General features: G+C 36.3%; 1 protein-coding gene across 3 annotated transcripts; it reads left to right on the top strand.

Annotated features, from left to right (window-relative positions):
* Window positions 1-448: 448 nt before the first annotated feature.
* Window positions 449-27,202, top strand: LOC114712080 (dual specificity protein kinase YAK1 homolog). Of its 3 annotated transcripts, XM_028896542.1 has the most exons (18): window positions 454-1,167; window positions 3,738-3,937; window positions 5,084-5,237; window positions 5,339-5,448; window positions 5,613-5,682; window positions 5,773-5,855; window positions 5,943-6,021; window positions 6,108-6,148; window positions 6,596-6,718; window positions 14,000-14,150; window positions 14,288-14,402; window positions 14,546-14,628; window positions 14,795-14,869; window positions 16,489-16,563; window positions 18,772-19,565; window positions 25,583-25,735; window positions 26,062-26,354; window positions 26,823-27,202. In XM_028896542.1, the coding sequence occupies exons 1-18, from the start codon at window positions 982-984 to the stop codon at window positions 26,897-26,899; spliced, it is 2,862 nt and encodes a 953-aa protein (XP_028752375.1). In that variant the 5' UTR covers window positions 454-981; the 3' UTR covers window positions 26,900-27,202. The 3 variants fall into 3 exon arrangements, with proteins under 3 accessions (XP_028752377.1, XP_028752376.1, XP_028752375.1); XM_028896544.1 differs by lacking the exons at window positions 26,062-26,354; window positions 26,823-27,202 and having other exon boundaries at window positions 449-1,167; window positions 25,542-25,735; XM_028896543.1 differs by lacking the exons at window positions 26,062-26,354; window positions 26,823-27,202 and having other exon boundaries at window positions 449-1,167; window positions 25,567-25,624.
* The last annotated feature ends 646 nt before the right edge of the window (window positions 27,203-27,848 follow it).

The following is a 27,848-nucleotide window of genomic DNA, read 5'->3' as shown; positions in this document are numbered from 1 at the left end:
TAGTATTGAAAAAGTGGGGAGAGAAAGACAAAATGTGGGTTCTTTTTTTTATTTAAACAAACTTACTTTTACTCAATCATAATCCAAATAACTTTTTACCAATATCACTTTTATAAACTAACTTTTTTAAACTCTAATCCAAACATAATTCATTTATTCAATTTAACTTTTACCTAATCTTACTTTTTTTTAAGTTACATTACAATTAAACTACTTTTTTTAACCACCAATCCCAAGAAGAGTGCTCATGTCCAGCAATGCTTTAAAATAGGACTATTATAAAATACAAAAGGGTGAAAAAAAAAAACCACCGCAGGGGCCGAAAGCCAAAAAAAATAAAATAAATCATTGTCCAATTTGTTTTTCATTTTTTTTCCTCCGTTTCCTCCATTGTACCGATGAGTCCAGGTGGACCTCAAGCGAAACGAAATAGCAACTAAATATGTAGAGGTTTTGAGTTCAGTGTCAACAGACGATTTTGTTTTACAATTCCCACCTGGACAGAGCAAGACGGTGACTGTCTCCGGGAGCAACAAACAACCATTGCTTTACAGTGTCCTCTGTATCTTCCTCACGAAAGAATGATCGTAGATGAACACCAACCTTCATACTTTTTCTAATATCGTCCGCCTGTTTTCCTTTTTTTAAGATCTCCAGAAATCATCGGTCTATCTGTGTTTCTGTGCGATTGATTCTTGAGAATCATCATCGCCTGCTGCATGTAAAACTATCTCCTTTTGTTCTGAATGGATCTGAGGCGTGTTATAATGCTATGATTTGGGGAATTCCATCCCTGATGGGATTAAAATCTGTTGGTGGATTACTCGCATAAACCAATTAAATCAGCACGTGAGTTCAATCGTTGATTTACTGGTTCACCCTAATTCTTTGTTTATTTACTTGTGTTATGCATAAATGGAAGGGGAATTGGGCAAAGTCCATTTGTGAGTTGGAGCTATATTTGAGGTCTGACTCTGGGTCATGGATGGGGCCAGCCCTGATAATGAAGCGGAGCAGTCTCAGTGCAGAGACTTGGGCGTTGCATCCTCATCTTCAGCATCGACGGGATTAGGATGGAAGCCCAGGCAGCTTGGGTTTACTCCGTGCGTATGGCCTGATGAAACTTCGGATAATTCCCAAACTCTGCGTGTGGTTGTGAGGAAATCCGTGAGTTACTTCCTGAATTTGCTGCTAATTTTGATGATTGATAATAATTCTTCTATCATTGTTACATCATATTTGCTGCGAATATCTCTCTTTGATATGCCAGTCAAAATTCAGTGTTTAGGGTAGTGAAGGATGGCCAATGGATTTTGGGATGCAAGAGCTAGATTTTTTATGTGAAATTATTGTATTGATTTAAGCTTGAAACTTGATACTGCCTGTGACGTATTGAGTCGCGGATGGTGGAGTTTATCCATTCGTACTGAATGTTTCGTGGGCCCAGTGGACTAAACATAGAGACATAGCAATTGCTGTTTTCTCTAAATGGGTTACAGAGAATGCTGCTTATTCATCACTCTGTCTTCACCTCACTTCCTCACGGCACCATGCTAAAGGAAAAAAGATCGGATAGGAAGTTGGCAGTCGTGTAAGTTTTTCTTTTGTCCTATAAATAAGTGAAACAAAAGGAATCACTGCTGAAAACGAAGCAGACAGCAACACTAAAAGCACAACAACATGGACAATTTACCCTGCAAAACATCTCACAACACCCCAGTGAACATCCTCATCCACTAAAAGCTTTAGAGATATGCTGGGCCAAGATTTCAGCAACAAAATGGGTTTCAAGTTTTCTCTAAGGCAAACAATCAAGCAGAGGAACAATTCCCATTGACAAAAGCCTCTTGGCCTCCCAAAACATAATTTAACAGCTCTGCTCAATCAGTCTCAGAAGAAAGCTCCACCTTTTATTAACCAGAAACCAAAATTGCTTTCCTTATTGCCAATGCTCACACCAGTAGGGCTGAAGAAGCATTCACCTTACCACAAAAACCATCACAGACTTCTTGATTAGTGGTTTCTGAAAATTGAGGCCTAAAATTATGTTCGGAAACAAGCTTATAAATAGATTTTCTTATTGCTTTCCTTATTGCCTTTCAAGACAAGCTTATAAAGGACCATCAAAATTATTATTCATCTGATCAGGTGTGGGAAACTAAACATTTTCTCTGCTTTCGCAGGGACCGCTCTATGTGAGTAAATGTCTAGGATTAAGGCTTTGTTTGGGATGGCTTTTAGGTCATCAAAACTGACTTTTTGAACCCATAAAACTAATTGAGGCCTAAAATGATAATTAGCATGGCTTTGGGGACAAATAGATTTTTGGCCATAAGCCAACTTAAAGCCAGAGTTGGTTTTTGGGGCTTGTGGTTTTTGGCTTTTCTTCAAATTTGGAACTTCTGAATTTGGCTTTTCAATATACCGGCCAAGCAAATTTCTGTCAAACTGAATTTATTTATTTTTACAAAAGCGTATCGAAACACAAATCACATTAAAGTAATTGACTTTTACCTCAGTTTGCAAAGTACAGTTCAGACGAAAGTCATTTTTGCAAATTTTAACCCAAACAAGCCCTAAATATTGGTGGGTAGAAATTAGAAAAAGTTAAGGTTCATCTGTGCAAGTTCTTTTTGCTTGTATATATAGGCGTGAAAAAGAATTCAGAATGGACTGAAGACTACGTCTGCATATTCCTTTAGGATTTTCATGCAATGGGAACTTATATATGCATCCATGAATGACCCAAACCATAAAGAAGGAAAGCACTCCGGATCTTTGGTGAGTAGAGAGGAGAAGAATCAGGGGAAAAACATGATACCATTAACCATTAATTGAAGCTGCCCAGTCAGTGTTAAAATTAACTTTTCTGGAGAAAGTCCATTTTCAGGATTCATTTTTAAATATGTAGATATCTGATACACAACTTCTATTTGAAAACTAGTGCTTGGCTGGGTGTGAACTGGATATATCAACTCACCTACTAGTCTCCAGTTGCCATTAGTATCAATTGGAGGACTATTTTCTTTGAGGCCAATTTTAATCCATTAGTTGTTTTCATCTCAAATCCCCCCACATTGGAACAGAAGATAATGATGAAGAGATAGCGTGGCCCCCCTTTTTGTACACTAACGCTCATATATAATCCTTTCCTGCTCAACTTCACTCTTTGCCCCCTCTCTCAGAAAGCATCGCTTTTGGTTAGTGGACCCTTTTTGGCTCTTTCCCTTACATACACTTGGCCCCATTTCTTTTAAGAAGGGTCCTTTTGATTGCTCCTTGTATAAACCTGATCCATTTGCCTGCTGGTTCCATCAGTTTGCCATTATGATTCAAGTGAATGAATGAACTAAACCAAATAGTTTCAATTGTCAGATGTTAGAGCGTGGGAATTAAGATAATCTTGAAGGAGCAGTCACATGTGGTTTAAAATTCAGGGTTTTTGTCAGCAATTGATGTGGAAAAAAAAGCATCAGTGTGACATTTCACTTGGCATCACATTGCATTTTGGAATTTCTTCCCTTGTATTCTCACTCCTTCTCCTAGTGCTGTTGCAGAAGTGAAAATTTGTTGAATGTCAAAGTCCATTTCTTAATTTGAATATTTAAATTTTGGATCATTTTGGAATTGATTTGCAGTTTGATATTATTATTATTTGTACTTGACTGGGTGAAAAACTTTGAAGCTTAGAATACTCAGGCAGGACTTTGAACTTATGTTCAACTTCCAATTTGCAGCTGCTGGCAAGATTGACCAAGGAAATTGTTGAAACATACCAAATATGTAATCCGCAGTTCAAGTATTCTGAAGAGCTGAATCCAAAAAGATATTTGACCAGCCCATCAGTTGGAGTGCTTAATGATGGCTATGATAATGTTAACTCAGATCTTATTCTGACAGTGAACTATGTCTTGGTCAATTTAGAGAGAAATAGAAGGTTGGTCATTCACTCAGACCTTATCCTGACAATGAACAATGGTTACATGTATCCTGTATGGCAACTCTGATAAGGACAGAATGACCAAAATAAAAGTCTCTCCATGAGCATCTTTATTTAAATCCCCAAATTGAAATTTTATGGTTTCACTTACTGTTGCAAGTGTCAAACTAAATTCCTATCTAAAACTGAGTTTGAACATCATCAGCCCTATAAATTTGATTTAGGGTTTACCTATGGTCCTTTTTTATTTCTTTTTTTTGTGGCAGAATTGTCTTGTATACTTTTCAGACCCTAATTTGTCTGCTGTGCACATAAGAATTTCAAAGGATAACTACAAATGTGCCTCTGAAAGCTTTTGCTTCGTGCTTGCCAATTTTTTTTTTTTTTTTACTGTTATGATATATAGTGATATTAAAAAAATTTCTTGTAATTCAGTTGTCAGACCTGCTCATTCATTGGTATAATGGTTCTTTCTTGTTGCTCCCATTTATATGCACACATAGGCAATTGAGGAATTACATTAGGTAGTGAAGCACTAATTACCCCCTGCAGATTTCTTAAATCTTGGTGTTTTGTAATTACGGCATTCCATTTTGCATTTGGTTCCCCCTTCTAAAGTAATTGTTGGTCTCAAGGGTTGAACCTCAACCTCTATTTATTGCAATACTGAAACCTTGCAAAGACATTTATATCCTTACTCTCAGGTGCATTACAGGTGACTATTTTCTCCCCCTGTAAAACTTCACTGAACTCAAAACTTTTCTTAAAAGGATCATTCAATTATGAACTTCCTAAATTCTTCATCCTCTCAACGCTATCAGATTATTGGTACATACTCTGGAAAAGCTTTCTTCTGGTTATTCTTGGGAACTTTCTTTGATTTAATAATAAAAATTGCCGGACTTTACACTTTTGATAATTCTTTTGTATTGTCTTTTCAGGAGAGCATACTATTTAACACACTATATTGCTTTCTCATTCTTATTTTTATATTAGACATTGCTTCTTTTTCCCTACAAATCCCTCCAAATATCAAAAGGAATATGTGAGGATTTTGAAGTGATGGCAAATGTTTCCCCTTGCCTTCGCCTGACAGACAGACGCTGGGGTGTGTTTAAAAATTTTCTTTCCATTATTTTGCAGATATCTTGTCAAAGATGTCCTTGGCCATGGGACATTTGGACAAGTGGCTAAATGTTGGGTTTCAGATACTAACAGCTATGTTGCTGTGAAGATCATAAAAAATCAACCCGCATACTATCAACAGGCATTGGTTGAAGTATCTATTTTGAATACGGTATTCTTTTGGTTCTTATTCCTGTGAAACTAATCATGCTATTGTTAGTACAACTCAGTGGGGTTAGTCTGGTATGTTACTATGCTCTTTTCTTCATGCAGTTAAACAAGAAGTATGATCCTGAGGACAAGCATCACATTGTTCGTATATATGATTACTTTGTATATCAACGGCATTTGTGCATATGCTTCGAACTTTTGGACACAAACTTGTAAGTTATGGATTTTATGGTTTTTTTCATTCTTCCATTTCGTTGGTGATGCAATTAAATTTGTTCATCTTACCTGAACTAGTAATACTGCAAGATAATAGTCTTAGATTTGTTTGTTTGCATTCTTTTGCGTATGTCATTGTTGACATTCTGTTCCCACACAGGTATGAGCTTATCAAGTTGAACCATTTTAGGGGATTATCTCTAAGTATTGTTCAGTTGTTCTCTAAGCAGGTACAGTTTTTTCTTGAAATTTTCCTCGCGGTCCTTAATTTGTTTTGATATGTTACTAGGACTATTTTCTTCATTTTATATTGTTTTTAGATATTGCATGGACTGGCTTTATTAAAAGATGCGGGCATCATTCATTGTGATCTGAAGCCAGAAAACATTCTTCTATGTACAAGGTTGGTTTCTTAATGTAGTCCTCTAGACAACTATATGCTGCAATGTTTTTGTGTTGAATTTTAATATTATGGATCTATCTTGTGTAGTGTGAAGCCAGCGGAGGTCAAGATTATTGACTTTGGATCAGCATGCATGGAAGATCGCACTGTCTACTCCTATATTCAGGTTTACTTTTACCGTATGAGTCTTCCCCCCCCCCCCCCCCCCCCCAAAAAAAATTGTACTGATTACATTTGTCCTTTCTACTGCAGAGTCGATATTATAGGTCGCCTGAGGTTCTTCTTGGATATCAGTATCCTATCAAATGTAGCTAATTTATACTATGATTTTAGAACGGTTTTCTTCTTTTCCTTTTCCCTTTTTTTTGGGAAGGGGTAGGGGAGGGGGTCATTATTTTGCTTCATTTTGTGTTGTTTTTTTAGTTGTTTTCCTTTTCTTTGACCATTTTATTGCACTGTAAGCTCACGGCTATGTACTATGGGTTTGTCCTGTTGTTGGCCTAATAACAAGTTGAGATTTGGACAAAGTAATTTCATTGGATGATCATTTGATTGATATAGGGGGAATCAGAGTAATTTCATGTTCCGATGATCATTTGGATGATATGTTCTTCTCTGGAATCAATTCTAATGCTTGCGCCCTTTTTATATCATGGGACAGAGAGCTAATGGCAACTTTAGTGTTTGTCTTTGTTCAGATATTTTTCATTGACTTCTGTTTGGTCCTTAATCATTATAAGATACACAACAGCTATTGATATGTGGTCCTTTGGGTGCATAGTGGCTGAATTGTTTCTTGGATTGCCATTATTTCCTGGTGCTTCTGAATTCGATCTTTTGAGGCGGATGATTGAAATACTCGGGTATGCTGTTTTCCCTCAAGTGACGTATTTCTAGTACGTGGCAGTCCAATTTAAATGTCTCTTAAATGCATTTGATTTGCCATAAACTTCTTGCTTGGAGAGTAAATTGAGGGCAAGTCATTGTTCAGAAATGGGGGTTGCTGTTAGTCATATTGAATGTTGGGGAAATAAAAGGAAGAAAGAATCAATTGGACATATACGTAAGGGTGAATTAATTTCTGAAAGCTTCATAACAACTGCAATCCATTATTAATAACAAGTTAATTTTCCTTATGTAATGTTTATAACTTTTGGCCATCAAATTATCTATTGGTTTTTTTCAGAAAATGTTTTGCCTAGAAAAAAGCAAAAAAAGGGGTCATCTTGCGTGGACAAAAAGTAGCTATTGAAATGTTGTGAAATTTAAGAGCTGCCAAAATAAAAATTCAAAAGTTTGATGTAATGTTCATAATTTGTACACTCAATAATAATACGTAAATTTTAGTATTGTAATTTTGAAAATTCCTACATTGAAGGGATCTCTGTTTATCTATCCTTATAAATATATTACTATTATTTTATGCATGTTTTGATAACAATCCTGCTATAATTTCTAATTTGTATTACTACATGCATTTCTTGTTATTTCCATGACGTGCTCTGAACTTTCCCACTCCTTCAAATTGGAAGATAAATATAAGATGTTTATGCTTTGACAGTGAATCATTTTGATTCTGCAATGACCTTGGCTAGATGCATTTTTGGAATGCCTCTTAATTCATATAACTGCATTCCATTTAACATTTTTTAGCTAGAAAGAACCATAAAACCCATGGGATGGGCTGGTTTCATTGGGTTGATACTGTTTTTACTGTCCCCCCCCCCCCTTTTTTCCCAGTTTGCTTTTTGAATGGTTTGAGCCACGTATTTGGATTGGACTTAGGACCCGTATCCAATTCAACCAGCCAAACTAGTCGGCCTATAAACATTGTCCATAACAAGATCTTTGATCAGATCAAAGATTAATCGATGTCATCAGCATAATGAACTTGACTTGTTGCTTTTCTTGATGTCCAATTGATGTTGTGGTAGGCATTAAGAATCTAAACTCTTGTTTTAAGAGGCTCAATTTTGTAAACATAGGTTATAGTATCTATATCTTGATGGTTCAAATTAGCAAGGTTAGACAAAACATCTTAATATCACTTTATATCATTGCCACGCATTGAAGCAGCTTTATTCCGGACTCCATAACGAGTTTCATCAGATTGATGTGGAGGAAACAATTGAGAATCAATTAACATGCCATAATAATGCATATAATTGGGTATCAATTTTGACCCAAGTTGATCTATCTGCAGCATGAATATTAGCGTCTCTTTTAGGCAAATTTTCTATGTGATTTTGTCCCTTGAATTATAAACGTATAGGGGTAGCCAAGATTTATAGTAGATGTTGCATGGAGTTATTCATAAGAAGAGGATACCCGACTTCAACATTTCTTAAGATGACATTGTTTGTGTGCCCATGGAAAAAGGGATCCTTTTATACAGCAATGTAAAATGGAATGATATTGGATGATCTAACACTAGGAATCACTACTGGAGGGATAGAATTAGATGTTGGCGGAAGCAAATAATGACAAGAAAGGAGCCGGGGTAGAGGGAGGGAAAAAAAAAGAATTAGGGTGGTGAGTAGTAAAGGTCATAATTATAATTATAACCAGTCAGCAAAATTAGTATTTTGATTTAAGTTCTTTTCTTTTTAAGAGGCAGAATAGAAGTAATTATTAATAAGTTTATTTTAAATATTTATTGAATTAATATAATAATATGATGGGGACTTGGTAGTATGGGATATTAAGTCCCACATTGAGTAGAATGAGATGCTGAATGGGGTATTTAAGGGAGTTGGTTCTTCCATCTCAACAGTTAGTTTTTAGGGTAGGATTCTCCATCAGAGCCAGACTGTTGACGGTTCTGGAGAGGGCCACCCATTGAGGGTTTGGATCGGTAAAATGCGGAGTGAAGCGCCATGGGGTGCAGCTGCCGAGGCTTTTCATGGGGGGCCTATTGATGGGGACTTGGTAATATGGGATACCAAGTCTCACATTGAGTATAATGAGATGTTCAATGGGGTATTTAAGTAGTTGGTTCTCTCGTCTCAAAAGCTAGCTTTTGGGGTAGGGTTCCCTATCCCACTTAGGCACCCATCATAATGTAACTTACTAAAAGTTAAAGAATAATCACACATGTTTTAGGTCAAATATATATATATCTATATACAATAAGTTTATAATTTATTCAAATATATTAGCAAGGATCACAAAATTATAGGGGGATATAATTTAGGAGTATCTTTGTGGAAGAATATAGTCAAGACGTTACAATATTGACGAGGATAGACAAAAAATTTTAAAGCAAATTTAAAATTTTGTTAAAATATATTTTATGTATATTTATATCTATAAAGCATATGAATCACTTTTTCTTTAGGGTCTGTTTGGCTCAATGTGAGGAAGTGGAGGGGAGGGATTTTAATGGAGGGAAGGAGATGGGAGGAGAGTGGAAGGATTTTAATATTACTTTGTTTGGATTTATAAAAAAGGAGGGGAGGGAAGGAGTTTTAATATTACCTTGTTTGGTTCATAAGGGGAGGGAAGGGAAAAATATTTTTACATGGACAATTTTGCCCTTATTTTATTTAAGATATGAGTATAATGGTCATAACATGACAGAATATGGATATAATGGTCATAACATGGCAAAATATTATCCTTTCCTTCCAAATCCTCCTAATTTTCAAGGGGAGGTTGAGGAGGGGAGGGGAGGAAATTTTTTTTAAAATTTTGCCTCTCCTCCTAAAATTTGTGTGTTGCCAAACAAGGGGAAATAATTAAAATCCTTCCCCCTTCCTCCCCTCCATCCCAAATCTCTCATACCAAACACACCCTTAGGGAGTAATTGAAAGTAACTCCATGTAAGAACAAAATGATGCATATCTATTGCTAATTCAAAAGTTGTGCATTTGAAAACGTAAAGCATTTAATATTCTAATAAATCCTATCTACTATTGGCTTGTTGCTGCTATTATAAATTGTTAATTTAAGAGGGGCAATTGACACTTTTTAATGCTTTGGTGGGCTTTTCTTGGTGGATTTTTTTCATTGGCTTGAAGCCTTGAACGTCACTTGCCAAAGTCTTAGTAAGTCATATATATATATATATATATATATTATATTTCTTTTCTCAGGAGAGGGGAAGGGAGGCGCTAAAGTTGTTGAGTATATGCGTTGCTTATATATGTGTATATATGTTCATTGGCTTAGGGGGTACTCACCCCCTATTAGCAATACCTCGCTCCATCCCTGCTTGGATGTGCCGTCATGCATCAATGGTAGTGAGACTATGTAGAAAACATGCGGTGGTGCATGTGGAGGGGTCCAGTAAGTAGACTTGAGGCTCCATTGATTGGTATCCCTGGAGTGTGATGATTTGATGCACGGTGGGTGAGTGGTGTTTTTGTTGGAAACGACAAGGTTTAGGGGAGAGATGAGTTGGAGAGAGGCAATCCTAACTTGGGACCTTTTGAGGAGTCAGAGGCTTTGAAACCTGAAGAAAGAGAATGAATAGCTTCTGTATATTGATTAAACAATGCTTAGAGATTTAATTAAATACTATTACTACTACTATCTACCAACTACCAACCACCAACTACAACCTTTTGAAGAATAAGGCAGTCAAAGAGAGAAGTTCTTCTCCATATTATTCATTCTTAGTGATGTACATATATTGAGGGGAGAGTTTTTTGGCTAAGTTAATGAGGGTACCGGAAATTAGGGACATCCAATCAGTAACTAATTTGAGATTCAAAATCTATCCTATTTACATTAAATAGCAACAATTTTGGGATCGCTTCACCTGTAGTTTTGGGATTGAATTCCTACATTCCCTCTCAAGTTGGACCATATATCAGTCACGTCCAACTTGCCAATGAAATGATTGAACTTGTCTCTAGCTAGTCCCGAATATCTGTAGTCTATTTAGGGGACGGCATATAGGATTGTCTATCTCCACATGATTGGTAGTGTGCTAAATTGGATTGTGGGAGATGTTGATGGTAGCCATATTATCCTAGTAGGGCTTTATTGGTAAGCTCACACTTTATTCTTCAAGTACTTGCTTTTGTACTTCTCCAATTGACTAAGTTACCCCACACGTAGGTGCAATATCTAGGAGTAGATTTTCACATTCCGTTTATCATACTTCTTAAATAAGAGACCACGACTTGAAGAGCCCTTCAAGTATTTGAGAATTCTGTAAACCTCTTAGGGATATTTTAGTTTTAGATCATGGGGATGCTAACTAACCACATTGACTGCAAAGGTAATGTTAGGTTGAGTATGCGAGGTAAATCTTCTTACCATACTTTGGTATCTTCCTATGTCTACAACTTTACCCATGTCTCTTTATCACTAATCTTCTCAACTCGGATAGGAGTATCACTTTTCTACACCCCAACATTTTAGTTTCCTTAGGAAAATTTGGTATATCTTTTCTTTGCGAGATGTAAATTCCCTTTCATGACCTAGCACTTCTTCTTGGAGAAAATATTTCATCTCTCCAAGATCTTTAATCTGGAACTCTTGAGCTAAGGCATTTTTGATGCTATATGTTTGTCATATCATTGCTTGTAAGCACAATATCATCAACATAAACTGCTAAGATAGTTATATGTTTGTCTTGGTGTTTGAAGAACAAGGCATGAGAACACCCCCCCGGGGGTTATACCCTTGTGCCATGTGCCATAAGGACTCAAATGAATCTTTCAAGCGATGCTCTAGAGGACTACTTTAATCCATACAATGACTTCTTTAGTTTACATACCTGGCTTGCCTTTTTCCCAAGGAAATCTAGGGGCATTATCATGCATACATCTTTCAATTCTCTATTGAGGAATGCATTCTTGACATCTAATTAATATAATGGCCAATCTGGATTTGCTTCTAATGACAACAAGACTTTGACTGTGTTCAACTTGGCTACTAGTGCAAATGTTTTTGTGTAGTCTGTGCCATAGACTTGGGAGAAGCCTTTTGCAGCAAGTCTTGTTTTATATTTTGTGGTGAAGACCCATTTACAATGCACTACTTCTTACCCTTAGGTAGATCTATAACACTCTAGGTGCCATTTCTTTCATGGGCTTCCATTTCATTTAAGACTGCTTGTCTCCATTTAGGAGTGGCCATGGCTTCATTAATGTTACTTGGTATCTTGACACAATCCAATTGAGAACCAAAGGCATAGTGTTTTTGAGACAGTGCCTTGTATGAGACAAACTTCTCTATAGGATGTTGGTTACAAGTCTAAGGCTTCTTTTGCATAGGAATAAGCAAGTCAAGATTATTTGCTACTTCACCTTCTTGTTTTTCATCAGGCCTTACTTTGCTCATTCTTTGGACTCGCCTTCTGTTGTGATTCTTGGTGAGTGCTAGGTTCTTGAGATGTATTATTGTGTCTTTGTGTATGAAACTTTAGAGGTTTGTTAGTGTCTCCCCTTATATTAGATTTTCCCTTGTCTTTAGGCACATGATTATTTTTGGGTTCCTATTTAGGTGTATTAGGGAATTCAGGTTTAGGTATGATGTTAGGGGTAGGTGTATCGAGGGCAAGAGGCTCATCAAGGTTTTGTTAAGGCGTATTACTCATCATAGTCTGAGATTCACTTCAATTCTCCCCCTGAAGGTTAGATCAGGAGTAGTATGGTTCATATTTGTGGAAAGTGGCATTACAGGTAATGAACAGTTGCTTGGTAACAGGATTATAGCATTTGTAGTCCTTTTGAGATGTAGAGTACCCTAGAAAGATGCAACGAACAACTTTTGGATCAAGTTTGTTGGGGTGGTGTAATGACCATGGGTAGTATAGTCAAAGACTTTAGAGGTAGGATCTTTGAGCTCTCAAGCCTAGCAGTCACAAGGCGCGTCACGTTTTTTGTGAAGGACCCTCCAGGCATCGAAATTAGAGACAATTTGGATTGGGGGTTCGACTCCTCACCATTTCCTTACTTGGGCTTCTAATTTGGTGGCTTCCCATGAATGTCCTAACATGTGTCCTTTGTATGCCTTGTCCTCTTGCAATGCTCTCAGACAGGATGTCCCTTACCATTTTGCTGCTTCATGGTATGAGGAGCAAGAGCAGAGGATTCAGAAGAGCCACTTCCTGGTATTGGTTCCTTTGTTAGCATCACCTTTCCCTGAAAGGATCAACACAACCAACCTCTTAAGTCCAATTCTAACGGATCTCAAAGACCCACTGGCGGAGGACCCCTTAAGCATAGAATTGTTTGATGTTGACTTGGGTTTGGTCGAGGGTTTGACTCTATTTCTGTTTCAGAAGAATCAAACGGTCCCCTACCCTACTTTGATACCATGAAGAGTAAAACAATCAAAGGGAGAAAATTCTTATATATATTATTCGTTCTCATTGATATATATAGAGGCAATAGCATCTTGGCCAAGGTAATGAGGAGGCCAGAAGTCAGGGGTATACTATTGATAATTAATTTGAAATTCAAAATCTATCCTATTTACATTAAATAGCAACAATTTCAGGGGCCCTTCACCTATAGTTTTGGCATAGAATTCCTACACTTCTGCATATATTTGAATAAAAAAATAGAGTAAAGCCAAACATACCTTTGTCTCCATATTGAGTCAAGAATAAGGTTAGAATTGTCAAAAGCAGCTAATTCATAGTCATTGACTCTGCCCTGTAACAACTGGAGCTATATGCATTACGTAGGGAGAAAGTAAATAGCTCTGGTGCTTGGTAACATGATTAAATAATAATTACAATTATTTTCTCCATTACTTTTAGTCAATTTGAAATAGTTATCCTGCGAGGTTGTATGGGTTTTTAATGGTCCAGTGCCAACTATTATTTGAGTAAACCAACTCTTTTAACTTAAAATTTACTTCATGTGTTAGCTTAACAAGGAAAAAAGGAAATGGTAATTGCTTTGTGAAAGTTACTTTAACTCATGCATCCATGCCATATGTGGTTAAGAAAGTTCTTCCTCCAATGGCTTGGCGGTGGGAAGCAGGATGGTCCCATCTTTGATTCCTCTCACTTATCATAACTTTCTTGTCGTCCTTTTCAAATGGAAATGAAGGGTAGTTGTTAGAGTTTCAATGTGAAAGCAACATTTTATTTTTTAATTTCCGGGTTCTCTTTTCAAAATCATTTGTTTTTCTTCCTTCGCTGTATTGAATGATACCCTTTTGTTGTAAAACTATTTCAGAGGACAACCGCCTGATTATGTACTGAGGGAGGCTAAAAACACTAGTAAATTTTTTAAGTGTACTGGGAGTCTCCAGATTGGAGAGAACAGTGAGATTACGACAAACGGAAGAAGTTCTTATCAAGCATTGACTGAGGAAGAATATGAAGCTGTAAGTTATATATGTTATTTCTTTCCGATTGAATATTATGGTGCCTCTCCTACTGACCTGGCGTTAAAATCCTTCTGAGGTTTTGGAATCCTTTTCCAATGCTAGATCTTTAATTGTCATTTTTGGTTTCTGTTCAGAGAGAGTTGAAGAAGCCATCAATTGGGAAAGAGTATTTCAATCATATGAACCTGGAAGAAATTGTTACTAACTATCCCTACCGGAAAAACTTGCCGAAGGAAGATATTCTTAAAGGTTAGGTTTCATATTTCTTCTTAAAGCTAGGCACAACTGAAGATTCTGTCGAACATATTCCTATAATGTTGTATGCTTCTTTGTGCGTTCTGTTACTAGATTGAGGCCACTAATGAATATTGCATTTTTGGAACTCATTACAGAGAGTCAAATACGAGTGGCATTAATTGATTTTTTGAGAGGGCTAGTTGAATTTGATCCCGCAAAACGCTGGTCACCGTTCCAGGTAATTGGCTTTGTACTGTTTTCAGCGTTGACCTATCTTTATAAACTAAATTTCTACTTGTGCTGATTTAAATTTTATGCCCTCGGTAGTTATATTGTTTAACTGTTGTGTCTGCACTTCTATCTCTTCTAAAGGATTTTTCTTTGAATAAAAAAACTTCCTGCAGGCTTCAAGGCACCCTTTTGTGACAGGGGAACCTTTTACCCATCCTTATGAGCCCCCTCCAGAAACCCCTCGTGTGGTAAGAAAAATCTTAGTTTTAGAAATACTTATATTCATGCATTTGGATTATGCACTTTTTTGGTTGGTTATATTGAACGGGATTGAACTCTGGACATTTCCTCACATCGTAGTTCCACCCCATCCTTGTCACCTGAGTTGATCTCATGCGGTCCATACTTTTTAATTCAAAACTGTAAATGAAAAGAGGAGCCCTCGGGCACAGGTGTCGTCCGAAATGGTTGCTGTTCTGGCTGAGGGTTCGACCCCATCTCAATTTTGGAAGAGTCCAACATGCCCCTAATACCATGAAGAAGACAAAGACGGGGAATAATTTGAATAATTCTTTTGTGCTATTATGTATCCCAATCAGCTGTTGTGATATATATAACGATAGGACTCTGGCTGAATAAATTGGGGGCTGCAAATTAGGGTATACACAATTAGGAAATTACTAAAAAAAAATCAAATTCCTATCCTATTTACATTTAATGCCTATAATCTCGGGATTTCTACAGTAATATTGATTGCCAAACGTGAGTTCGTAACTAACTGAAAAGATTTGTGATAGGATCCAAACTACATGGAGGAGAAGAATGAAGTCTGTATTAAAATACAAAATCAGAATCTAACTTAATAAATTAACAAAGCCGAAGGAAATTCTCTATTAGCATATGAACAAGGATCCTAAACTCATACAATAATAAAGCCTAAAGAGAATCTCCCAAAAATAAAAATAAAAATATATAAAATAAATAAAAATAAAATAAAAATATATATTAGATAATAAGTAAATAAATTAGAAAAATTGACTAGATCACAACCAAATCAATAATAGACAAATCTTAATTGAGATATTTATAAATAATTTCTCATTCTTATTTGTAATAGAAAATAAATTAAATTCTTTTAAAAATATGATAACAAACTGATCAACCACTTCACCGACCATCACACGCTGTAAGGTACTCTATCAATTTGTGACAAAATGAAAAAAAATATTAAATGGAGGACCTCCAAGATTAAATGAATATTGTTTGGATTTGGTTTAAATGGTATTGGATAGATGCAAGGGCGTACTTAAGGTTCCTTTGATCATGGCAGATGCAAACTTGAAACTGTTTCTCTTTAGGATTCATTCATATCTACTTTCTTAATTGTGTTTGAAGCTCTATCCACATGATATCAATTGGGTATAATGAGAGCAAAAAGCTGACTAGATGTCGGATTTACTGTTCACTTCCAGTATGGTAATTAATACCTTATATGTTCCCAAGAGATAAAATATCAAGATTTGATAATCGCGAGGATTAACTCAGCTAAATGTTATAAGGTGAACCCACTGGAAAAAAGGAAGCCAAATGACTTGGAGAGACCTAATGGTCTTACCTGAAAATTTTGCTTATTATTTAAATTTTAATGTGATTTTAGTGGTGCCTTCTATTTTATTCTGAAGTTATAAACTGTGACTACTTGCATGTCTTGTCATTCTCTTAGTATAACTGTATTCCTATTATTTATTCTGGCTAATTTCTTTTGCTGTTGCTTCTCTTATTGCAATGGGTTACTTTGTAGATTATATACATGGATTTCAATCTCTTCATGGTCTAATATGTATCTAATTTTGTTAATGAACTTTAGCCGGTTGTTCAAGCTGTCAAAGTGGATCATCACCCTGGTGGAGGGCACTGGTTTGCTGCTGGTCTATCACCTAATGTGAGCCTGCTACCCTCTTACATATGAAATGTCTTTCTATTGAACCTTTTTTTTTTTTTGGGTTGGGGTTAAATGCATGCATGATATATATATTTTGGTTTTGATATGGTAAAGTAATTCAGTTATATATTTTTGCCTAGCTGCTCTTGTATATTAATATTGATGAAATACGTCTATTCCAAAGTGTTTTACTACTATCACTTATTGCGTGACTAGTGCAAACCCAAGTAACTAGTTGATACCAGTCATTTAATCTAGTAGCTATTCTAATTCTAATATGCATGTGTGTGAGCGGGAGTATATGATCTCACATTTAAATGGAGGCCCTTCAGCTGAAAGCGCAGATGTTGATAGCCTGTTACTAATGTAGTTATACAATTAGTTGCTTAGATCCATTAGGTTAAGTTTTCTAATCACACTTATTGTTTCTGCTATTGTTCGTTAAAATGCGTATATGCACTTATAAATTTACTTATGAATACTTGTAAATTTTTGTATAAACTCATAATGTAAATTAGGATTTGTAAATTTTCATATGGTCACTAGTTATTTTGCTATTGTTAGTTGTTAAAATGTGGGGAAAACCATTTTGTACGTACCTATAGTTTCCTTCAATTTTTAATTGGTACCTGTGTGTTTTTTTCCTCTTAATTAAACACTTTAATTTTACTCTATTAGCACTGTTAGCTTTTGTAACTTTACTCTACTTGTACTGTTAGCCCCTGTACAAAAGCTAATGGTGCTAATAGAACCAAACTATAGTGTTTAATTATGAGAGAAAAGTACACAGGTACCAAATTAAAAATTGAGGGAGCAAAATGATTTTCCCTTAATATGTGTATGGGCGCTTGTAAATTCACATATGAAATATGGCTATTTGTTATTTTGGTAGTTTTAGTTGTTAAAATGTATATGCGCACTTATAAATTCACCTATGAACTTTGACCTTATGGATAGAAGCAATTGGACTGTAGTTTTGTCCTGATTTTATTACAATGGTGAGCTTTAGTGAGGTTGTTTGCTAGTTGCTCCCCAATATTAGATAGATTAAAATGAATAAAATGGCAGTGAGGTTGTTTTGTCCTGATTTTATTACATGTGCAGTGGAAAGATACCCTTTTAGAGTGTTCTCATGGATAAAATGGCAGTTGGCTTCAATGTGGTTTTCTATTCGGCAGAATAAAATATTAGACAGAATGTGAATATTTGCTAGATTGTCATACTGATGGAGTCCTGCATTGGGTAGCCACAAGTGATTCTTGGGGTACTTGAATGGTATGACTCTTTCACTTTGCTCTATGATTTTTAAGGGTGGTTTCTCCAAGCTTAATCAAGTCCCAATCAATTAGGATGAGAGATGAATTGACTTGCACGGATATGGCTACCTTTGGAGGGTGTGCCCCTGTGGTCAGTGACACTAGTGCGGGCATTGAGGACGTTGATTCTTTAGACGTAGTGCTGTGATGGAGCCCCGTACTGGGAGCCACAAGTAGTTCTTGTATTTAGTTAAAATGATTTTTCCCTTTGCAAACCAACTTTCACTGGTGGATTCTCCATGCTGCTTACGTCTTGATCCCACACCTTAGTTTCATAGCAATATCATACTAAATTAGATTGAAGTCTGTATCCACACCTTGGTCCGTTAGTCTAACTTAAAATCGTAGGCTGATTTGATTTTAATAACATTGATTCAAACATAGCAGCAGCAGTTCAAGGCATGATAGGACCTATTCTCTATTCATCTTCCTGAAAACCCTTCAATGTAAATCCGCTTCGCTCTAAGATTTAGTTTATTTATAGTCACCCCAATGACATATTGATATAATGGTTGCTCTGGTTATGGTCGTCCATTAGATTTCTTTGCTAGTAGAAATGTTTGCCTTTTTTAAGGGCTACTACTTGGAAAAGTCATCAATCTTTTTTCTTCCTAATCTATTATGTTTGTTGGCTTATCTCCACAGCCATTTGAGTGAGATTGTTATTCAATGCCCACCCGCGAACACGCAGTCTCTCTCTCTAATTTATACCACCTAATCCATTTAAGCTGAATCCCCTGTTTGAGTATCAATAATCCAGGATTATCCTCTGCAATCTCTTAAGTCCAGCTTCCTTGGTATTTGCATTGTGTAATTGTGCATCTATGATTGTTACTTCCCTGAATATTATTTTTCAAAATATTTCTTGGTAAATTATATGATGTTCTCGCAGGTTCCTAGCAAAAGTAGGCCGTCATTATATAGCAGCTTGCATTTCCAGATGGTGCAATATCCACCCGCGAACAGCTACGGCAGTGTAGGAAGCCATGGTAGCTACAATGATGGTGTTGGGCTTGGAAGTAGCTACGGAAGTTATGGAGAAAGCAATAACATGTTTGCATACTATTCGCCTGTTGGTCCATCTGGTATTCATTTGCTTGGTCATGGGAGTACGTCAATGCTTGGAAATAGTCCTGATGCAAGGAGAAGAGTTATCCAATTCCAGCCGGGGAATGGTCGAGGCTTAAGCCCATCTGCTGCGACTTTCAGCCATCTGCCCCTTGGTGCCAGTCCCTCACAATTTACTCCTCCAGGTTCCTATACGCAAGTTTCAGCAAGCTCTCCAGGACACTATGGGCCTACTTCTCCCGCAAGAGGCACTTCTCATGGATCACCTTTGGGGAAGACATCTACTGCTAGCCAGTTCAATAGAAGAAAAAATTGGGGATGTTCCGGAAGTCCTCAAACTCAAGATATAACATTTTCTTCACATTGGCAAGGTCAATGTCCTGACAGCTCCATCCATGGTGAAGGAACATCTCAAGTTCTTAGCAGCTCACCATCTTATCTGCAATCAAATACTGATGCTGCAAACCGGAAGCAGCGAGGAGGTGGAGCTAATCAGAAAATGGCATGCTTGTTTATGCCAAGTTCTAATTCAAACTTGCAATCGGCAGAACTGGGGCATGACAAGCCAGAGTCTTGCTTATCAATGCCTGATCCTGGTGATTGGGATCCCAATTATAGGTAAACAGTTGGATTTTAAACATCTATTTTCTGTCCGATTTATTCTTGGGACTATTATCTTGCATGTTTGTTTTTGCTTCCTTTTTGCATAATAGATCTCAGATTGTATTATATGGCCCTGTTTGGTGCGTAGGTCTGACTTTTGATGGATTGAGAATAGGAGTGGTGATGGGATTTAAAATTATGTTTGGCATGCATGATATTTACACGGAATAGTTACATTAATTTTATTTTAAAATCAGTCATCAATTGTAAAAAGACTATAGTATCCTTAATTACTTTAAAACAAAATAACCTAGCAAATTATCGCTTCTTCAACCTTTCATTTAAGTGTCTTTCCGCTTCAACCTGCCTAGTTCGATCGTGCTCAACTAGGTTGAGTGATGTGTTACGAAATAAATAAATGAGGGAGTTTGTTAAGGGTAGTTATTAGGTAATTGACGTTAGGGGTAAGAGTCTATAAATAAAGCGCAACATGACTAATCCTAATTACCTTAGGATATTAATGAATTAAGCTTCTGTATTTCTCTTGTCCTCCCTCTGTCAAATTCTCGTCTCTCTTTCTCCCTCTCTTCCTCTATTCGCTTTCTATTCTCTCTCTTTCCATCTTTATTCTATATCTATGGTATTAAAGCCTTACCTTCCTTGGCGTGATATATTGAAAAGATTAGAACACAGAAACAATCGACCATAATGGACTCCCTAAGGTTAAAGGCAAGGACATTCTTGGATGGATCTTGGCATGCGAAAAGTATTTTCAGCTTAACGAGATACTAAAGGGATAGAAGGTAACTACGACCTTTCTGTATCTGGATGAAGTAACTTTCCAATGGCATCAAACATGGAGTGATCATGGGCTTTTTTGTGGCTAGAGTTTGTTGAACACTAGAAGGTTCACTTTGATCTCTGGTTGAAGCAACACAGCCATAGCCGTTTGAGAAAAAGACTGGTCTTCGCATGGCTTGTACCCAAGGTCACAATAGGCTAGAAGCAATGCTGAAAGACACAACATTCATAGATTAAGGGAAAGTGAAGATGGATCCGAAGTAAGGATAGAATGGCTGTACCCATAGAGTGTTGAGTGTGGTGGACATAAAAGGGAGACTCTTAACAGCATTTGGGCAGGTTGGGTTATCAAATTTTTGAAACAAGGGTCAAAACCCAGCAGCTTACTGTCGCAGGTTATTCCTCTTCTTTCATCGCCATAAGCTTGGGTTCGTCATCTATTCTTGCTTCTTTTCCACCCCTATCTCTGTCCATGCAAGTCGAGAAGCACCAACTCCAAGAACAGAACTTGGAAGACGTGTCCAATGATGTCACAACGGGTTAACAGTGATTTCTAAAGGTGCAGCAGTGAAGAAAGCAATGTCTTTTGGCCCTACCTGTGGCTTGTGGAACTTGTGAAGAGTTCTTCCAGCGTAGAACAAGGGGTTGACTTCCAAGGAATTATCTTCAGTAAGTAGGACTAAGGACCAATTAGATAGAAATGCCCTCGACCTTAACAGTAAACCCCAACCAAGGCCTCATAAGAGGGACCCAGGTTCTCTGAAGCTATAGGGCCCTTGGAGAACTCCTGAAACAGAGAAAGTACCCTGTTTTGCTCAAGCTACATGGAAGATGAGTGTGCCCTGTGTGTTTCAAAGTACCTTGGAGCAGCATATGTGGGTCAACTGGATAGTTGGCTAGCATTTTCTCCAAGTGCCAGAAGTATTTTGAGGGGGAACTGGTTTTTGTAATACCATATGGGCATATTTGCTATGACAGTGAGAGTAAAGGAAAGAGCTCAATACACTTGCACTTGGGCCTTCCATATTCGATGGGTGTCCTTAATGAACTGTTTCCTCTGATATTGTTGAGACTGGACCAGACGGTTGGATCGGTCTGACCATCAACCAGCAATAATGGCAGGCCATTTCAAAGGTTTGCCGGGATTAAGCTGTTTCTAGCTGGTATTTTAGCCGGAAAGTGGCAAAGAAGGGGAATTGGGATGGTTTGAAGAGAGGTGGCTGGCCAAAAAGAAAAAAGGAAGCAGAGATGGAAAGCGAAATTGGGAAAAAACGAAGGGAAAAATCTTATATCACCCTCAACTATTCTATCTCAGCCTCTTTGTAATGCAGAAACAAACCATTATGAGAGTGAGATGAAAATCATTGATAAGAAGAGAAGCATGTATCAGCCTCTGGTGGTCTCCATCTCTCCCGGTCTCTTTTACTCTTTAATCTCGAATGAAATCTTCAATAACACCGTTCACTGTATCAGTGAGAACTCAGCTTTTCAATTCTTCAAATCTTTATCCACTGTCACACGTTTTCACCAGTGACAACTCACTTACCACACATTTTCACCAGTCCCCTCCCATGCTTTTTTCACTTCATGTGGGCTCATTAGTAATAATAGAATTACTGTATTTTTTAAATAATCAATGATAAAATAAGTAACATAATAAAATAAATAATAATTAGTTTTTTAAAGAAAATATAATTATAAAATTTAATGATAAATATCTTAATATATTTTTTGCTAGCTAAATTTAATATTATTATTTTACTATATTATAATTGTTTTTTTTATGCCAGCCAGGTACTATATTATAATTTTATGATATATATTTACATTTTTATTCAAATTACAAATTATAAAATGTTTTTGCTTCCTCTATGCTGTGAATAGTATTATAACATATATAATTAATATATATTTAATTATAACCGGTCCAACCATGGTTTGACCATGGTCCGACTATATGAATCGTGACCCACTGTTTATACCAGCTTAGTTTCTGGTCCAGCTTTCAAAACATTAGTTTCTTCAATTTCCTCCTAGAAGAATTCTGGTTGTTATGTTTCAGAGGGAGTCTGATTAAGATGTTTATGGGGCCTGGTATAGTACAATATTCACTGTACCTGACCCTTGAGGGCAAGGGTCTTTTACCTTGGCCGGACATGTTTGGACTAAAATGGGTCAGGACAAGCTACATGCTGCAAAGTGCAGCTCGTGCCTATCCCAGGACAGGTAGCAACCAAGGGCTCGGGCCGCTTATCCCCGCCCATAAACTGCCCTAGCATGCAACATGTGCCGATTCTTTTGGAGCACATTATTTCCTCCAGTATTGTTTTTTTCTTGAGAGTCTCTAGGCTATCATTTGGAACCCTTATCCTATCAATGCTAGTGGTAAAAGCAGGGTTTTTAGGTGATAGGGCTTTATAAGCAACAAATTTTCTGTAGGATGAAGGGAACAAGAATTGAGTTTCTTTTTAAGGGCAATAGAGAGATCAAGGTCATAAGTTTCCTCTACCTGCTTAGGATTATTGGAAGTACCTTTTTCAGGGGATTTAGGGACTACCATTGGTTTTGACTCCTTTATTGCTTCAGGTACAATTTGCTCACTATTATTTGATTTCTTGCTTGGCATGCAAACCAACACCTCTTGATTTTTTTTTTTGCTATCTTTAGACTTCCTTTTGCATCTAGAACTAAAGGAGAGGTTGATGAAGCTAGTGCTGGGTCCAGACGTTTTAGATTGTGGGGGCAATAAATACATTACATATTACTATTAAAAATACGAATATTTCACTAGTAATTTCTATGAGTTGTCATGCACATTGTGGATAAACCGAATATTTTCTCTCTATATTTGTCACGTGTTTGAAGAAAAATGTTTGTTCATGATTTTCTTCTGAACTATTTTTCTATTCTTAGAACTAAAATCAATTTAATCACAAATTGCAATAAAAAAAATAAGAAATTTTGTGGTACAATTTTAAATCAAAATGTATTTTAAAACTAAAGGAGGTATGCTATGTCTCAACAATGTAATCTTTTTTTTTTTTTTTAAAGGAAAAAAAGAGTCTCAAGAAGTAATGCAAGAAGAAATATATGCTGTTAAAAGGAAGAAACCTAGAATTTTTTACTTTTCAATCTCAAACCAATCAAAATTTTTTTTTTTTTTAAAAAAAAAAAGAATTTAAGCAATGGGTAAAATAGATATGTAAAAGGTATAGTAAAAATATGTTATATGTATATAAAAAACGTAGGAATGTGTGATAAAAAATTGGATTGCATTAAAAATATTGTTAGATGTTAGAGAAGTTTAATACATATCATATATGTTTATATACAAATGCATATACAGAGTATTGGGGGGAAAACTAGTGGGGGCAATTGCCCCTACAATCATAAACATAGATTCACCCCTCGGTGAAGGTTGAGGTGATGGCTTAAATGGCATGGTCCGAGATCTGTGAAATTTTCAAATGGTATGGTCTGAGGGTCACAAGGTTCTCATTCCTTGTTGGGATCTCTATCTCATATCTGCAATTCACTCGTGCTCTTCCCCTAAATTGGAAACTTTTAACAAAGGGAGTTTCCTCGAGTAAAGTGACATCAAAACTTGCAAAGGTATACTTTGAAATAGGATCATAGCATTTGTATCTTCCGGAGATGGTAAATACCCACAAAATATATATATATAATATATTTGGTAACACAGGGTTCAGGTTTGTTGATCTGGTGGAAATGATCAAGGGCAGGGTTTCTCTTCCCAGAGTCTTCTTTCTTTAACAGGCCTTGGGCCTTCCGTTTGTACTCTTGTTTCTTTGTTATCTTTGGTCTCAAGGTGAAATGTGCGCAAGTAGCTTTGTAATTTTTTGAGAGGGGTGTCAAAGACGAGACTTTATCAGGCATTTTGTTAATGAGGTAGGTGGTGGTCAAAATAGCATCACCTTGAAAAATTTTGGCGTATTACATTAGTGTACTAACCACTTCTTTGATGTGTCTCTTTTTTTTTTTTTTTTTTAAATTCTCAACTATCCCATTTTGGGGGGGCGTATTGAAACTGGCACCTTTGTTAGTAGGTCTATGCTTTTGAAGAAATGCACTCAATTGATTAGAATATTCTGTGGCATTATCAGTATGTAAAATTTGGATGTTAGTGTTGAACTGATTTTTTATCATGATGTAGAAGTTGGTAAATTTGGATGAAACCCTACACTTGTCTTTTAAGAGGTAAACCCAGCCGAGATGAGTACAGTCATCTATAAAGATGATGAACCATCTCGTCTTTGTATAATTGGACTCTGATTCACAATTCAAAAGATTGAAGAACTTGTCTATGTCAACGGGGGCTTTTCTTGGTGGGTTTTTAAGGAGGATAATTTTTTCCTTGACCTGACTTTATTTTATTCTTTCTCCCTTTAAATAGAATTCTTGTACGTGGAGGCGTTTTTTTATGCGAAGAACCAATTTATTGATTAAAAGGGAAATACATGATGTGTTGAAAAGTCATGAGAAGGATTCTTATGCTCTTTAGCGAGGTGAATTTTTCTTTGGTTTTGCTTTAAGAGAACCTTAGGAAGTCTATAGGTTGACTATTGTTAGAGAGCTCGTGCCATAATGCTCCAAATTGCCTCTAAATCCTCCTTCATTGGCGTATCCTGACCATCCTAAATCTGGCTAGAATATTTAAGATTGATTCCATCCCATGTTTCATGCTAGGAGCCGGTGGATGATTGGCAGAGATACCCATCTGCTAGTTCCCTTATTTGGTGAGTCAACCCTCTACCATTTAGCCCTACCTCTGTAGATAGCTTTGTAAACAGAGCCATCATAGTTTGCAACTTTATTCAAATGAAATAGAAGTATAATTTTTTTGGCCAAATAAAAGTAACATTCAGTAAAGTGATCACACAATGATCAACTTTGGCTCCGTGAGTACCTGGGGACCCAAAAACTGCTCAACCTCCAAGACAATGAATGGAACCCCAGCACATTTCTGTCTGGTAACCTTACTAATATGTCCGTTGAATAGTAAAAACCGTTGACACTGGGCTCTGAAAACTGTGGTGACCTCTTCAAATTCTCCAGGCTATGCTATAAATAGCTCCTAAATATTTATGTTGCTAACTATTAATGGATTGGATCTTTTTAGTTCTCACTGTTATATCTTCTGATATTTCCTTAATTTTTTTATATATCAAGGTGATATTTATATTCTTATAAATAGTTCAATTCAAATCCAGTGATGAACTACTTCTGCAAGAGGATAGTTCAGATGGAAGCTGCTTGGCAACTGAGTTTGGCAGAAATATGAATATTGGTTCCACGGAACCATTGGTTGGATTTGGAAGGTTCAACCATGCCGCCAGCACAAGCTCTCCTATATCCATTCAGAGGTAGGCTGCCTGGAAGTTACTTCTTTACCATTGTGCCTTTTACTTTATCCGTACATCTTGCTGTTTCCTTTACACAGTTGATTTGTAGTTTTCTATGACGTTATGAAGATTTTCAGTGACTCCTTATAACATATTGAAAATTTTGAATATATTTTTCCATTTGATATTAAATTAAAATAACTGTAAAATTCTGCGAATACCAAAGTTCAATTATACTCTTTTTTTTTGGGTCATATATGAAAATGAAAACCAGGAAATAATAATGAAAATATGTTAATATTGTAAATCGCTATTAATTATCACTGATTTTTCGTCGTGTACTCCAGACAACATGGACCGGTTCAAGCATATTCTAATGTAGAGATGGATGGCCCTCCAGCTCATGATGTGCAAGTTGGATACCTGCGCTCGATGTCTAAGCCTTTTCATTTCATCCCTCGTATTTTGCAAAATTCTCCTAGCCGTTTTGGTCTGCAACCTGTCCAAAGATTTGCTCATGGCAGACCCACTCAGTTCAGTGATTGGAATCAAATTAAGGCTCAAGCTCCTCCTTCCAGTTTTGGCAGCGGAGAATCGCGTTCTCCAAGAAATAGCTCGTTTGCCAATAGTATGACATGGGGTATAATATTTTCCACAATCAGTTTGCTCGTCTGCTTAATTTCTTTTATTTTGAGGATATATATATACTACCTCCGATCCTTAATATAAGAGCTAGTTTGATTTTTAATTTATAAAAGAGCTTGACTTTTAATTTGATCATAAATATAAGACCTCAATCTACTTTGTCTTTCACAATTAGCTATTTTTTTCAATGTAGCCCTTATAGTAGTTGTACATGTTAAATGTTTTATCAAATAACTAATGCACATGATTAGCAAGGGCATTTTAGGAAAGATAACACCTATTTATTACAAATAACTAATTTAACTAATTTTTCTAATCTATTCAAATTAGTCAACTAACTCTTATATCAAGGATCGAAGATAGTATTTTTGTTATGCATTATTTCTTTCACATCATCTGCTTCCTCTCCAAAGTGCATATTTCCCAGAACGCGAAATAAATTGATTGGCATACTCTGTTGTAGGGCGTAGAGTTAATCCGCCTGTCTCAAACATTCCGCCTGCATCCTGTGCAAGGAAAGACTATGCAAGGATAGACTAGCAGTGGATCAACTCGTCGTTTTATAATGTTTCATGGTGAGGGTTATCGTAAGGTGATAAAAAAGAACAGAAGGGAAGGGGGAAATATTGTACTTCATTGGGATGAGCGGTGTGGCAGGGAGGAGAGGGAAACCCCGTCTAGATGTTGATCATTTGCTGTGGTTGCATAAATGTAATTTATGGTTATAGTGTGCATGCCATGTTGCCATTGATCATTTATTCCAGTGATGGTAATTTAGATTTTAGCCAATCCAATATATATTGATGCAATTTACTTAATACATATTCGCAAGCTTCCAATTTAGGATCAGTGTCAAATTATTTTATAACTTTATGATCCAAAGTTTCCAATTTTTTTTGTAAATTTTGTAATTTATTTTTAATTTTTAGAAGTAGAGGTTGGTTTGCAATAATCGGATCCTTTGGCACATTTTCACCGTAGGATTTGACAGGTTATTGACCTGGAGTAGATTTTACATTATCTTGTGACCATATCTCACTCTTCCAATGATATTACGCACAACACGAATTACAAATATAAAATACCAAGCTTATCTTTATTATTATGTTTTTTAATACCGACAGAAAGAGAAGAACAAAATAAACAAAGGAAAATTAAATATAAAAAGGTTTTTTAAAATCAACAAATTATTATGAAGTTCCAAAGGGAATTATTGAGGCTTCATAGTAATTTGATGATGATTATTTTTTGTGTTATCTGTGTACCTTTTTTTCAAAAAAAGACAATTTGGTAATTAAACTAATAAAATCTATTACAATAAGTCTCTTAGGACTTTAAAATAATTTGATGATTTTAAGAGATTTTTTCGTATTTAGTTTTTTTTTGAGGTGGGATATTGTAATTTTTTCAACTAAATTTATCCGACTTCAAATAATGTATTCTAAGCTGATGTTCTCATGTATTCATGTAAAAATTGTTAGGATTTATT

The sequence above is a fragment of the Neltuma alba genome, unplaced genomic scaffold (assembly GCF_004799145.2).
Source record: "Neltuma alba isolate B1F8T4 unplaced genomic scaffold, ASM479914v2 tig00011335_pilon, whole genome shotgun sequence".
Taxonomy (NCBI): Eukaryota; Viridiplantae; Streptophyta; class Magnoliopsida; order Fabales; family Fabaceae; genus Neltuma; species Neltuma alba.
Note: the sequence above shows the minus strand (reverse complement) of the source record. Positions and strands in the feature narration are given on the sequence as shown.